This window comes from Ranitomeya imitator, chromosome 3 (assembly GCF_032444005.1).
Source record: "Ranitomeya imitator isolate aRanImi1 chromosome 3, aRanImi1.pri, whole genome shotgun sequence".
Taxonomy (NCBI): Eukaryota; Metazoa; Chordata; class Amphibia; order Anura; family Dendrobatidae; genus Ranitomeya; species Ranitomeya imitator.
In genome coordinates, this window is record NC_091284.1 from 713,929,760 (window position 1) to 713,945,083 (window position 15,324).

At 41.6% G+C, this 15,324-nt stretch overlaps 1 protein-coding gene across 1 annotated transcript in view; it reads left to right on the forward strand.

Moving 5' to 3' along the window:
- RAPGEF3 (Rap guanine nucleotide exchange factor 3) overlaps positions 1-15,324 on the forward strand; it is a 158,440-nt gene that overhangs the window by 80,365 nt on the left and 62,751 nt on the right. The window contains exons 5-15 of the mRNA XM_069758690.1: positions 2,768-2,889; positions 5,413-5,590; positions 7,724-7,808; positions 8,511-8,571; positions 9,666-9,742; positions 12,159-12,305; positions 12,415-12,530; positions 12,625-12,713; positions 13,020-13,098; positions 14,512-14,662; positions 15,083-15,165. Of these exons, the coding sequence (XP_069614791.1) occupies positions 2,768-2,889; positions 5,413-5,590; positions 7,724-7,808; positions 8,511-8,571; positions 9,666-9,742; positions 12,159-12,305; positions 12,415-12,530; positions 12,625-12,713; positions 13,020-13,098; positions 14,512-14,662; positions 15,083-15,165 (1,188 nt within the window). The remainder of the gene's footprint in view (positions 1-2,767; positions 2,890-5,412; positions 5,591-7,723; positions 7,809-8,510; positions 8,572-9,665; positions 9,743-12,158; positions 12,306-12,414; positions 12,531-12,624; positions 12,714-13,019; positions 13,099-14,511; positions 14,663-15,082; positions 15,166-15,324) is intronic.

A 15,324-nucleotide genomic window follows, 5' to 3' on the forward strand; every position in this document is an offset into this window, starting at 1 on the left:
CTTGGTCAAGGAATGTACGGATCCAGGAAATGTTTTTGAGCTGGAGTCGGAAGGAAGAGGCAAGGGCTTGGATATCTGGCTTGAAAGAGAGGGCAGAGTCGAGGATCACCCCAAAGCACCGATCATGTGGGACTGGGGATAGTGAGCTGCCATTGACATTGATGGATAGGTCGGGTGGAGGGTTAGAGTGAGATGGGAGAAAGATGATGTATTCTGTTTTGTCCATGTTCAGTTTTAGAAAGTGAGCTGAAAAGAAAGATGAAATTGCGGACAGACATTGTGGGATTTTGGTCAGTAAGGAGGTGAGGTCCGGTCCGGATAGGTAGATCTGCGTGTCATCGGCGTAGAGATGATACTGCAAACCGTGGGATTCTATGAGCTGTTCCAGGCCGAAGGTGTAGATGGAGAAGAGTAAGGGTCCTAGAAGTGAGCCTTGGGGAACACCAACAGACAGGGGGCGAGATGAGGAGGTGGTGTGGGAGACACTGAATGTCCGGTCTGTTAGATATGATGAGATCCAGGATATGGCCAAATCTGTGATGCCAAGGGATGAGAGAATCTGTAACAAGAGGGAGTGGTCCACAGTGTCAAAGGCAGAAGACAGGAGAAGGAGGATAGAGTAGTGTCACTTGGTTTTGGCGGTTAGTAGGTCATTGGTGACTTTAGTTAGGGCAGTTTCAGTTGAGTGATGGGATCGGAAGCCTGATTGTAAACGGTCAAAGAGGGAGCAGGAGGAGAGGTGGGAGGACAGTTCAAGATGTGCATGCTTTTCCAGTAGCTTTGAGGCATAAAGGAGAAGTGATATCGGGCGATAGCTAGACACAGAGGATGGGTCGAGGGAGGGCTTTTTGAGGATTGGTGTGATTGAGGCATGTTTGAAGGATGAGGGGAAGACACCATTTGCAAGTGAAAGGTTGAAGAGATATGTTAGGGTTGGGATGAAGACTATATAAATAGGTTATTATGGGTCAGATGGTCAGCAGAATTACCTTACGGTATTCTATAAGTGTAATTTCTAATATTAGGATGGAAATTTGTTAAATTGGTAAAGGATGATTTGGTAAAATGGCCGTCTTTTAAGTAATACCACTCCAGGGGCAGATACACTACATTTTAGCCCGTGGTCTAAAGATCTAAATAAGATTCTTCTTTTTTACAGGCATATTGTACTACATAGAGATCTATCTCTATATACCAGTACCTCTTTATTTAACTGAATATTGGGGTAAACTGATTTTTGTTTTCTAAAAAAATATAAAAATTTCAACTAATTTTATTACCCAATTTTTTTAAATACATTTTTAAAAATGAGTGTCACAAACCAGTAAATAACATGGATATATTTGGTATCCCTGTAATTATAACAACCCATATAATCCAGTGAGCAAATTATATATGGTGATTTAGTAAATATCAAAAAAACAATGCAGTCATTGTTTTTTTTTTTTTAACTCCATTAAACCCATAATAATGAACAGAAATGTAATGCTTATATACGTGTTTAACAAAATGGCACTTAAAAAAAAGCTACAGAGCCACTCGCAAAAGACCATGACCTTGTATAGAGCAGCTTAGATAATACAAAAATTATGACTGCTACAAATATGAATAAGTGTGTCACAAAAACATCATTATATATATGAAGGTGTAATTTCTCTTGCCCCAATTCATCAAGACCAGTGTGAACAACGCCAGTTTTGATGAAGGGGTTTGTTGGAGTCAGACGCTCCAGATTCATTAAGTGATGCCTCTTAATGACCCCGCCATGTCTGATAAGTGACGTGCGCCTCCTTGTGCCTCGCCACAAATCTTATTCCAGAGTATAGTATACAGTCGCACTCGCGAGGGTTCCTTCAGAGTATATATTTTTATTATTCTGCACAAAAGTTCACCACAGTGGTAAGTGACAAAACAGTGACAAAATATATCCAAGCGAATTCTTTATCGTTTCGCCCCAAGCCCGTGTCTTTCTCAAATTCGCAAGTGTGAGTAGTGGTAGAGATAAGCTGAAGATGAGCTGGTACCTCGCATAAGGCAGTGAACTTCAGATGAGAAGACAAGTATGTAAGTTAATACATTGGTGGTAGTGGGTTACCTGGTAGCATCAATGGAGCCTGTGTCATCAGGACATTTGTGTAGGTTCTCTGTGGAGGATACACTACGTAGACATTACACACATGCCCTGATGACACAGGCTCCATTGATGCTACCAGGTAACCCACTACCACCATTTTTCAAGCTAATTTACTGAGATAATGACTTTTGGGTTTTCATTGGCTGTAAGAAATAATCATCAACATTAACAGAAATGAACACTTAGAGTAGATCACTCTGTAATGACTCTATATAATATGAGTTTCACTTTTTGTATTGAAGAACTGAAATAAATTAACTTTTTGATGATATTCTAATTTTGGGAGAAGCCCCTGTATATGCTTGTGTGCATGTTTATACTGTATACAGCGATATGTGTAAATGAGTGTCTAATGTAATAACATGTGAATATTTTATATATGTGTGCCTAATGTATGTGTATGGTGATGGGGCTGGATGGATGGGGACCCAAGACACAAGTCCCACCCAGGGGCCCTTCACTGTCAGTGTTCGCCCATGTTTCAGACCATAGATATGATGCTTTGATGATATCTTCTTGCTCTTCATCAGGTTCCTGGCAATTGTACAATGTTAATGTGTTGCTTGCTTTGTTTTCCAGCTCAGATTACACTGGTGTTTGCCTAAAAATTATCCCGTCATTTCTTACCCACAGGCAGTGCTGTTCAGGGAAAGAGCTTGTGGACTGGTTAATTGGCCTTAGCCCAGGGCCACAGTCACGCAGCCAAGCTGTAGGAATATGGCAGGTGCTAGTGGATGAGGGAGCTCTGGTGCATGGTAAGCAATGTTTTCAGAAAGATTTATCTATCTATCTCTCTGATGTCATCAAGAATTTTCTTAATCACCAGTTGGGATTCATCGTTTTCCATCTGAAAAGTGGTGAATGGGAAATGTTTTAGAGGGATAAGGAAAATACAAGAAAGGTGGGATTACTCCCTATAAACATGTGTGTTGAGCTCAGGGCCGGCTGCAGGTTTTTGAGGGCCCCGGGCGAAAGTCTCAGTGGGCCCCCCTTTAACACATACCCCGATTCATGATCGCATATAAACACAGCCATGTAGTATATAACACTGCCCAGTGCCCACGTAGTATATAGCAGCCCATGTAGTATATAGCACAGCCCACGTAGTATATAGCAGCCCACGTAGTATATAGCAGCCCACGTAGTATATAGCAGCGCAGCCCACGTAGTATATAGCAGCGCAGCCCACACGTAGTATATAGCAGCGCAGCCCACGTAGTATATAGCAGCGCAGCCCACGTAGTATATAGCAGCCCACGTAGTATATAGCAGCGCAGCCCACGTAGTATATAGCAGCGCAGCCCACACGTAGTATATAGCAGCGCAGCCCACGTAGTATATAGCAGCGCAGCCCACGTAGTATATAGCAGCGCAGCCCACGTAGTATATAGCAGCCCACATAGTATATAGCAGCGCAGCCCACGTAGTATATAGCAGCGCAGCCCACGTAGTATATAGCAGCACAGCCCACGTAGTATATAGCAGCGCAGCCCACGTAGTATATAGCAGCGCAGCCCACGTAGTATATAGCAGCGCAGCCCACGTAGTATATAGCAGTGCCACTCACTCAGGCACTGGTAGGACTAGGAGCTCCTCCTGAATCTGCCTCATAACTTCAGCAGCACGGCAGCCAGCCAGGGGCGGAGATCAGAGCAGGAGAATGTGCTCTCTCCGCCCACAAACAATGTCACACTGGCTGCCTTCTCTTAACCCCTATGTGTGCCTGCCTGGCTGCACTGACTGAGTGAGAAGATGCTTGTGTCAGAGCTGGCACATAGGGGTTAAGAGAACGCAGCCAGCAGTGACTTTGTGGGCGGAGAGAGCATGTTCTCCTGCTCTGCTCTCCCAGCTGTATCTATGACAGCGTGAGTGGGTTCCCCTCTCTCCCCAGGGCCCCGGTATTTGCCCGGTGCGCCGGGTGCTGACGCCGGCCCTGGTTGAGCTCTTAGGTCTGGATTAATCATTTGCGTTTTCTCTTAAGCCGTTTTTTCTATTTTTGTCTTGCGGTATTCATTGTCTTTTTTGTACCAAATTCTTCAAAAATTTCTGAATTTTGCAAAGAAAATAAAAGTCTTTATTTTTGTCTTTGCTCTGTTTTGTGATTTTTTTTTTAGTGTAAAAATTCACACATCTTGCAAAATAAGGCAGAAATTGTACCAAAAATATCTGACGTACGGTACAAAAAATGACTATAGGGGGTAACTGAAGTTCATTTCTAAAATTTTTTATAACTTTTAAGAAATCACAATTGATGAATCAGCGAAAAACATCCAGAAACCCGTAACACTGCCCACAATGGCAAACATAAGAAACAAAAAGCCAAACCCATATACCGTTAAATAGACTTAAAGGGAACCTGTCACCTTAAATTGGCGGGATATGTAAATGCCTTTTTTCTGGTCCGATGGGCGGCATTTCGTCTTCATTTCTCCACCCCATGAGTCCCTGTTGTCCACAATATGTTGGAGTATTAGAGTACTTGTCCTCCATAGTTCACGCGTGCGCAATGCAATGTTCGCTTGCGCACGCGCAGTATGCTTTGCCCGACTGCGGGCAAAGCCGAAAAGCATTACAGCGCATGCGCCCACGCACTATGTCCCGGAAGTATTTCGCTGTGTTCTGGATGCGCAGTAATGCAACAACTGGACCGGAAAAAAGGCATTTACATATCCCGCCAATTTGAGGTGACAGGTTCCCTTTAAAAAAAGCCAGAAGTTAAAAGTATTAGGACCAAATGAAAAACACCAAAAACTAGACAAAAACAGGCACAGATGCAATAATAAATTGGGTCCATGGAGTCTATTTCATGCGGTAGATTAAACTTCTGCTTTTGGCATTTTGTGGCTCCAGTTTAAATGTGAGAGCTCATGAGTACAAGTGTATTCAGTCTCTGCTCAGCCAACTTGACATCTGCAGCTTGTACCGAGCTGTGTGAGATCTCAACAGCAGGAGGGAAACTGAGGAGCTGTCAATCATGCTAGGAAGTAGAAAGGATTATACAGCCATTCAGACATTATCAAAGTAAGTACGTCAGCCTCATCTGGGCTAAGAGATCCATTTAATATTTGCTGTCCTTATTGTGAAATTTGTTGACAGATCCTCTTTAATGCTTCCTTAGATCATGAAAAATATAATATAGGAGGCTTTACTGGACGTTTATATAGTCCTTTTAATTGGTTTTGTTTCATCAAATCATTTAGTGTCTTGGTCTTTTTGAGATTAGTGGTTAATCCAGCACAAGTACATCACTTATCAAAAAATCCATCATATTTTTGCAGTGAGACAAGAGCCAAATTTCCAAGACAAGGATTCCCAATTTTACAGATTCTATAAAGATGAGCCACTTATAGACACATCTACCAGTGACCGAGATACTGAGGATGAGCTACAAGAATCTCTGGTATTTCTTGCACAGCTCGGACCTGCAGCTTTACTTACAATGATTCTTCGCAAACCGTAAGTTCAAAGTACAGATGCCAAAAGATAGCTTGAGATTGTAAAAAAAAGTCTCTGCTAATGCAGGTCAAACCAAAATGGCAATAAAGTGCAATAATTAGCCATGGTACACTTTTTGGATTTTATAGACCTCTGTAACTATTAAATTGCTTTGTATAATATAGGGCGACTTAAAATATTATATACATAGAATAGAGAGATCTTCGGAGTTGGGCAACTGGAGGAAGTAATGGTATAGTTTACTCCACACACTGTCAAAATAAATTCTTCCTCTATTAGAAAATACCAGATCTAACAATGGGATTATATATTTGTGGTTTGGTGTCATTTAGTACGAGTTTGAAAGTTAACTCAAGGAGAGTCAACTTCATGCTGTGATGTGAGAGCTGTGCTGTGCTGATGTCAGAGCTGTGCTGTGCTGATGTCAGAGCTGTGCTGTGCTGATGTAAGAGATGTGCTGATGTAAGAGCTGTGCTGTGCTGATGTCAGAGCTGTGCTATGCTGATGTCAGAACTGTGCTATGCTGATGTAAGAGCTGTGCTGTGCTGATGTCAGAGCTGTGCTGTGCTGATGTAAGAGATGTGCTGTGCTGATATCAGAGCTGTGCTGTGCTGATGTAAGAGATGTGCTGATGTAAGAGCTGTGCTGATGTCAGAGCTGTGTTGTGCTGATGTCAGAGCTGTGCTATGCTGATGTAAGAGCTGTGCTGTGCTGTGCTGATGTCAGGGCTGTGCTGTGCTGATGCAAGAGCTGTACTATGCTGATGTAAGAGCTGTGCTATGCTGATATAAGAGCTGTGCTATGCTGATATAAGAGCTGTGCTGTGCTGATGCAAGAGCTGTGCTGTGCTGTGCTGATGCAAGAGTTGTGCTATGCTGATGTAAGAGCTGTGCTATGCTGATGTAAGAGCTGTGCTATGCTCATGTAACAACTGTGCTATGCTGATGTAAGAGCTGTGCTATGCTGATGTAAGAGCTGTGCTATGCTGATGTAAGAGCTGTGCTATGCTGATGTAAGAGCTGTGCTATGCTGATGTAAGAGCTGTACTATGCTCATGTAAGAGCTGTGCTATGCTGATGTAAGAACTGTGCTGTGCTCATGTAAGAGCTGTGCTATGCTGATGTAAGAACTGTGCTATGCTCATGTAAGAGCTGTGCTATGCTGATGTAAGAACTGTGCTATGCTGATGTAAGAGCTGTGCTATGCTGATGTAAGAACTGTGCTATGCTGATGTAAGAGCTGTGCTATGCTGATGTAAGAACTGTGCTATGCTGATGTAAGAGCTGTACTGTGCTGATGTAAGAACTGTGCTGTGCTGATGTAAGAGCTGTGCTGTGCTGATGTAAGAACTGTGCTGTGCTGATGTAAGAGCTGTGCTATGCTGATGTAAGAACTGTGCTATGCTGATGTAAGAGCTGTGCTATGCTGATGTAAGAACTGTGCTATGCTGATGTAAGAGCTGTACTGTGCTGATGTAAGAGCTGTGCTGTGCTGATGCAAGAGCTGTGCTATGCTGATGTAAGAACTGTGCTGTGCTGATGTAAGAGCTGTGCTGTGCTGATGTAAGAGCTGTGCTGTGCTGATGTAAGAACTGTGCTGTGCTGATGTAAGAGCTGCGCTGTGCTGATGTAAGAACTGTGCTGTGCTGATGTAAGAGCTGTGCTGTGCTGATGTAAGAACTGCGCTGTGCTGATGTAAGAACTGTGCTGTGCTGATGTAAGAACTGTGCTATGCTGATGTAAGAACTGTACTATGCTGATGTAAGAACTGTGCTATGCTGATATAAGAACTGTGCTGTGCACTCTGATAATCCCTGCTCCTACTGCTCTCTCTCTCAAGCTCTTTAATTGGAAAACTGCAGCTACATCCCCTTCCTCTCCCTGTTTGTATGTACTATTTTACAATGTACAGCTATGATGATCAATGTTTAAGTGGGTCCTAACAAATCCTGAAAAATCCCAACAAATTCATAATTGAGGACTGTCAGAGCTCTGGAATATTTGATGGCAAGAATAATGCTGAAGAGTAAATTATCAATATCATAAAAATATGGAAATCTCAACAGAAACCTGATGGACTGAAGTTTTTATAAGACTAAACCTACTTACTGGATTTTTTTTTTACTGATTCCAGTCCTGGTCAGCGCACTGAAGAAGAACTGGAGGTCATATTCGAAGAGTTACTCCATATAAAGGCAGTTTCACATCTTTCTAACTCAGTAAGTATTCACTATTGTTTCACAGAATTTACTGAATTGAAATCAAAATAATTATTAAAAGTGTCGGCCCAGCCATCAATAAACCCCAATAACTGCACACAGCCTTAGAAACTAGAGCATTCGCAGGGTTATTTAGTGGAGGTTTGGGTTTGATCCCATGTCGTTCGTCAGTGGCCAGGAATCGGAATGAAGCCGCCATGCTGTGATGTGCCAGCACTTTTAAAATGAAGACTTTGGCTTCGCTCTCAAAATAACATTACCATATATTAGTGACATGATTCAATGGAAGCTTTCAACACATTTGCAAAAAATTATTAGAAATTGGTCAACCACTATAATAGCTAAAGGAATCATCCAGTAGTGCCATGGTGTCAGCTGGTTTGCAGCATAAGACCAAGAAGACTAATAGTAATGATGCCCAAATACTGCCAGGCTTTGCCTCTGGCCTTGACTAATACTTTGGCTGTAGTTAATACTGGAATGTCCAAGCGGACTGACTGAATTTTGCCAGATAATACCGTATGTTTGATAAGGATTGTGCAGTTTTCTGTGTTTAGTTTGTTTTTAACCCATGAAAATTTAATTGTTAATTCAGTTCACTGACCTTATCTATCCAGACATCTTGGCGAAGCTTAATCTAGATGAATATAGCTGAACTAAAATACTTAGAAAAAATCCCACCATGCTCTGTTCTTCTTCCAGGTAAAGAAGGAGTTGGCATCAGTGTTGGTGTTCGAATCTCACGCAAAAGCTGGAACAGTGTGTAAGTGTCAAAGAGTGTATCCATTATCTGAAGTGGAATCATGCTGGTTTTAAAGGTTTTATCTCAAACTTCAAAAATCGATGGTGGTCCATCGTTCGCCACTTTACAAGGGGCCGTGATGTTCCTGAAAGCATTGTGTCTCCATTGTTTGACAGGCAAATCTCTGTACCATTAGCAGTGGCTGAATCTATTATTATAGCGCTATGGCATGCACTGTATTTAGCTGTAGTACCAGGGGGTGCTGAGAGTTGGACCCGACAGATGAAATATTGATGGATTACCCCAAAAAATAGGTCATCAAATCATCAATTAATTCGTGAGATTTCTGCCATAATGTGACTAAAAGTTCCCCGACGTAAAATAATTTTTGTAATATATCTTAATTTATCTTGTGGTTTACCTTTATTCTACATTTTACACTTCTTAAAATATTTGTTCCTACCTTGAATCCACCAACAATCAGTTTATCTTCTGAAAATTCATTCTGTTTTTTTTCTAATTATGGTTGCCATTAATTTCGAAGACTTATCTAAACGTTACACATCATCATCTGATTACTGTCATTAGCATAAGAATATTTGCATTGGATAATATTGTGTAAATTATCAGGTCTATGGTAGATATTAAAAAGGGTTGTCCCCTACTTCAAAAATCATCCCATAGCAGTTCTAAAATTTAAAAAAAAACACAATAAAACAAAAAAAAATCACCTACCAGACCCAAGACATGCTTCCGTACTGCTTGGACAATTATTTAGCCGACATCCAGCTCAACCAAGTGTTAGTTTGGCCAAGCGTTCCTATGTTCTGTATGAGAAAACCGCTGGCTGATACGTTGGGCGGTGCATGATAATCGTCAGTCCAAAATTGGACATGCCCAAACGACATATCTCCTGATAATCAGTCTTTAGGCGTCCCCATGAAAATCAGACTGTCTGCCAAACCTGTGGATATCATGGGATTTGGCTAGCATTAGCTTAATCCATATAGGGGCCTCAAGTGCTTAGAATTGTCTTTATTGACGGTGATTTTCTACAATTGTCTTTTAGCCCTAGAAATGTAAGATTTTTTTTCACTGTCTGTCTTGCCTTGCAGTGTTTAGCCAAGGTGATAAAGGCACTTCTTGGTATATTATATGGAAGGGTTCTGTGAATGTGGTCACCCATGGCAAGGTCAGTGTCACTATTTTACATGTCTGGAACATGTTAATGCATTTCTTATGACCCATTTAGAGGAGGGAGTAATTGGCGAACGATAGTTTGTAGAAACCTTTACTCCCAATTATCGACCCATCCAAACAGGATGGAATCGCCCGGTGAAAAAGGAAAATGCTTGTTTGTTCGATGGGATGATTTTATCAGCAGCACATCACCCCATATAAATAAGATGTGCTGTCGATAACCTGATACTGTATGGGGACAGAATGATGGTATTAGAGATCGTTCTGTCCCCATCATTTACAGCAATCTTTCTATACAGAGAGGTAAATGACTGCACATTGGTTTGTATATAGCCGATCAGCAGTCATTTCATGAGCCTTTAGGCTTTACTTCTGAATTTGGAGTATTGTATGTAGCAACAAAAGGTTATGCATCGGTGTTGGGGGTACCTATGGTGCCTGGGTGCGCCACAACACGTCATGTTTCTGTTTCAATAGGTTTTAATGTTTACTTAATAAAATTTAGTTTTACATTACCTGGATGGATGTGATGGACAGAATCCCTTCCCTAGTTCACTGCGGTCCCCCCCAAAGTCAATGTTACTGGTGGGCCCTTGTCACCCCAGTCCGACACTGAGTTCACGCTTTACCGTAAAGAGGTTATTCTATCTGGTTAACCATTTTTTAGAATTAAATTGCTCAGCTGATTTCCCCAGGACCGGCTTTTTTATCTCCCACTATGATTTGGGATTGCCAGGCAAGCTCTCTGTGTCTGCTCATTTAAATGAATGTGTTAAGGTACAGTCACACTAGACGATATCGCTAGCGATCCGTGACGTTGCAGCGTCCTGGCTAGCGATATCGTCCAGTGTGACAGGCAGCAGCGATCAGGCCCCTGCTGTGATGTCGCTGGTCGGGGAAGAAAGTCCAGAACTTTGTTTCGTCGCTGGATCTCCCGCTGACATCGCTGAATCGGCGCGTGTGACGCCAATTCAGCGATGTCTTCGCTGGTAACCAGGGTAAACATCGGGTTACTAAGCGCAGGGCCGCGCTTAGTAACCCGATGTTTACCCTGGTTACCAGTGTAAAAGTAAAAAAAACAAACACTACATACTTACCTACCGCTGTCTGTCCCCGGCGCTCTGCTTCTCTGCACTCCTCCTGTACTGGCTGTGAGCACAGCGGCCGGAAAGCAGAGCGGTGTCGTCACCGCTCTGCTTTCCGGCTGCCCGGCGCTCACAGCCAGAGCAGACAAGCACAGCGCCGGGGACAGACAGCGGTAGGTAAGTATGTAGTGGTTGTTTTTTTTACTTTAACGATGGTAACCAGGGTAAACATCGGGTTACTAAGCGCGGCCCTGCGCTTAGTAACCCGATGTTTACCCTGGTTACCGGCATCGTTGGTCGCTGGAGAGCTGTCTGTGTGACAGCTCTCCAGCGACCAAACAGCGACGCTGCAGCGATCCGGATCGTTGTCGGTATCGCTGCAGCGTCGCTGAGTGTGAAGGTACATTTACTTTTGTGTTGCATATGCTGAGGGGGAAATTTACTATTTTGGTTCATGGAGAGGGGACCCGAGTAGGATGTCCTTCTCTATGGTGTACACTGTATACACTAATATGCCACAGAGGTATATAGTAACCGTTTTCCAACAAACAAAGTACATTTTAATTAGTAGATCTTGTAATAAAAATACTTTCCACAATTGGATGTGTTAAAAAAAATGTTCCTGTGCTGAGCTAATCTTATCAATGTGCCCCTGCTGTGTACTGTGTAATAGCTGTGTCTGACCAGGCCAGAACATGGTTTGATCATACCACATATCCTGGGCAGGGGAGGAGCAAAAGAGAGTATACACAGACAGAACAGAATGGGATCACAGCTGATTCTTTTTGTGTGGCAAAACATTTCACTGCCTGTTTTTAAGCAATGTTTTAATTGAAAGAATCAGCTTCTGTCCTGTCCACATACTCTGTTTTGCTATCTCCTCTGCCCAGGAGCTGTGTGATGATCAGACCATGTTCCTGTACGGTCAGACACAGCCATTACACAGTACACAGCAGGGGCACATTCATTAGATTCTCAGCACAGGAACATTTTATTTAAACACATCCAATTGTGGAAATTATTATTATTCAAAGATCTATTGATTGAAATGTTGATGAAAATTAACTTTGTCCCTGAGAAAACACTTTTAATACAGTTGAAGGAAGAAACGTGCCCATCAAATTCAACCTGACAACTACTTATTTATCTCTGCAAGTCTCATGTTATGTACAGTGCTTTGATTATTAGTGTAAAAAAAGAAATAGAAATATTATATTGTATTGAGCTTTATTATTCTGCTGAAACAAAGGAGTCTGAAAAATCCCACAAACTCCGGTCTGGTCTCATGCTAATGCTTGCGCTCACAGTAATATTTTATGGCAGGGTTTGGTCACCACACTTCATGAAGGAGATGACTTTGGACAACTTGCTCTTGTCAATGATGCCCCAAGAGCTGCAACCATAGTACTGCGAGAGGACAACTGCCACTTCCTACGTGTTGACAAACATGACTTCAACCGGATTCTTAGGGTCAGTAAACCTAATTTGATAATAAATAGTTGTTATGTCCTTTAATTTTTTGTTCTCCTAAGTGTAATATGCTCTGAGCATGACCACAAGCTTACGGTCTTGTCCGTAGGACGTAGAAGCCAACACGGTGCGTCTGAAAGAGCACGGCAAAGTGGTATTAGTCCTGGAGAAAAGTTCTCAGCTATCTGGGAATAACTTACCGACCTCAGTGCCTGGAAATCATAAGTAAGTACCTATCAGATTTATCCCACAGAGTGAGGAATTATTTGGGGTTCCTTATTATTTCAGCTAATATTAATGTAATCGACCATGTCTTAAGATACACAGTTATGTCTGGAACAGCCGATAAGATTCTGGAGCATTTGCTGGAGACAATGAGGTTGGATTCATCTCTTAATAATCCAGAAGGTAACTTCATATCTGTTTTTTCAAATAACATGAAAACAGCGATTATGTAGAGAACCAACTAGAAATGTATGATATAGAAGGGTATTTACTACAAGTAGTCACTACGGGTAATGGAGAGAAATGTCGTACTTTCTATCCTCACGTATAAGAAATAAATGAGCAATTACATATAACTGTATATCCATATAGATCTAATTAGTACAATATTGATGACAGCCAGCAGAAATGATTTCTAGTAGTCGAAACAATGCTTCACGGAGTTCTTCGTAATCCACTAACTTTGCATGTCATGTTTTATTTCCCCAGATTCATTTGCTGGTGAATTCCTTCTGACACACAGCGTATTCATGCCAACAAATCAACTGTGCCAAGCATTGCTCCATCAGTATCCTTGTACCACTAGGTTATCACTTTAATTGAATGGGGAACTCAAATACATCTAAATTAGCCCACCCCCAGAAGTAAAACTGCCCCCATAGTGCCAACCATAGGTAGCTTTGTTGTAAGTTGATGTTTGACCCATCAAAGAATTATTCCAACATAACTAGGAATATCCACAAAACCGGAGACATCGATCTGTAGACAACTGTTTCAAGCTCTTGCTTCTCTTCAGTGCAGAGTATGGTACAGGTTTTCTAAGGGAGATGCTTTTAACACATGACTAAGATGAAAATCAACAGTGAAAATATTCGAGCAAGGTTTCTCCTACATCAGGAGAAAAAAAATGGAAAAGTACTTGAATATTATGCACTCGATATAAATGAATCATTATACTCTAGATACAATGTGAATACAGTGCTAAATAAATATAAAGTCAATTGAAGAACCATGTAGTTTTAAAGGGTAGTAAGAAAAATGTTTGATATATCAATGGGACATGAAAGACGTTTTGATCAGTGGAATCCGGGTAATGAAATCTCCACTGATTGTTGAAATAAAGAGGCCGAAACATTCTTGAACTCTGTCGCTTAATTTCTCACCTAAGGAGAGGGAAGGTGATCAGAATTAAAATGGTACAGTGCTTTTTTGAGAGTTTTTCCACCTTATACCTATAGCTTATCACAAATTTCCTACATGGTTCCTATCAGGCATGAAGACTATAATTGAGAAATAGCACCCAAAGAAGTCAAGACCTTTGAAATTAATTACTGAAGAATGCCCTTTAAGGAAATCTGTCACCAGACTTTTGCTGCTCCGTCTGAGGGCAGCATGATATAGGGGCAGAGATCCTTATTCCTGCATTGTGCCACTTACTGGTCTGCTTATTTTATTTATGATAAAAGCACTGTTTTATCAGCTGTAGATCTATCTAGCAGTTCACTGAATGCAGAGCTCTTTATAACCCCACCCACACCACTGATTGGCAGCTTTCTGTGGACCCTCTACATAGGCAGAAAGCTGCCAATCAGCAATAGGGCGGTGTTATACAGAGCTCATGAATATGAAGGACTAGAAAGAGATAATCTCCTGCTGATAAAACTGTGAGTTTATTGAAACTACAGCAGGCAGCCCAGTAAGGGACACATCACTCGAATCAGGATAATGTCTCTAAATTATGCTGCTCTCAGATTAGGTGGTATACATTTTGTGATGCCCCTAAAAAAAAGAAGTCCTAAACATTTTAGTTAGTAGTCCTAGCACTCTACGACTCAATGTTTTTTTCCTATATATGTATAGTTAACTGGAACCAATCAATATGATCCCGCTGCATTTATTAAAAATGACCTAGAGTTAAAAAATTGGACCATGTTTTAGAGAACATCTACTTTTTTCCTGTTGACCCTTAACAGCACCTCAGATTTAACGTGGAGCCATCTGAAGTGAATGAGCCTGAGAAGGTCATATACTCTCTCCACAAGAGGCAGAATATCGTGAGACTTGTCCATCTCTGGGTAGAGCTTTATGGTCGGCTACTGGAGGCAGAACCAAGTGCAAAAAGTTTTCTAGAGGTAAAAACTTGTGTCAAAGAATGAATACAATACGTTGTGGGTGAGGCGGGGTTCATACTACATTTAGACTTCCTGGTTCTCCATCTGAAGCCCAAAAACAGGTCTCAGATGTTCATCTGACCGAGCCATTGATTACAATGAGGCAAAGGGATACCAAAGGTTGCATGTTTGGGCTCCATATTGCCTTCTGTCCTGAGATGTCCATCTTTTTAGTTGGCCACAATAGCATATTCCAGCTAAACACAATGTAAACCTGGCCTAAGACTGCTCCCATAGCAATACAGGGACCAATAGAAGCCGCATGTCTTATGATATCTTACAGTATATCTCATCTGTAAGTCAATATACTTAGGCTCAATTGCGCTGACAGGTAAAAACATTCTGTCAATTCTAACATTTATTCTGCTTTTTATTTCTTAGAAGATCTCAGAATATGTCAGCAGAGATCCTCGTTTGCTTCCATGTGTGAAGGAAAATTTTCAGGATCGAAGAAAGACTAGAACGTAAGTAGCTTTTAAGCCTAACATTTATTATTATAAGGTGACATTATTATGTAAAAGCATGTAGTCTCCTATGTAAATGCGGTAAGCCACGATTTGAAGTGTATTGGCATCTACAATACGGATACAGTTGAATGCGAGAGGGGAGCGGCACCGGGCCCC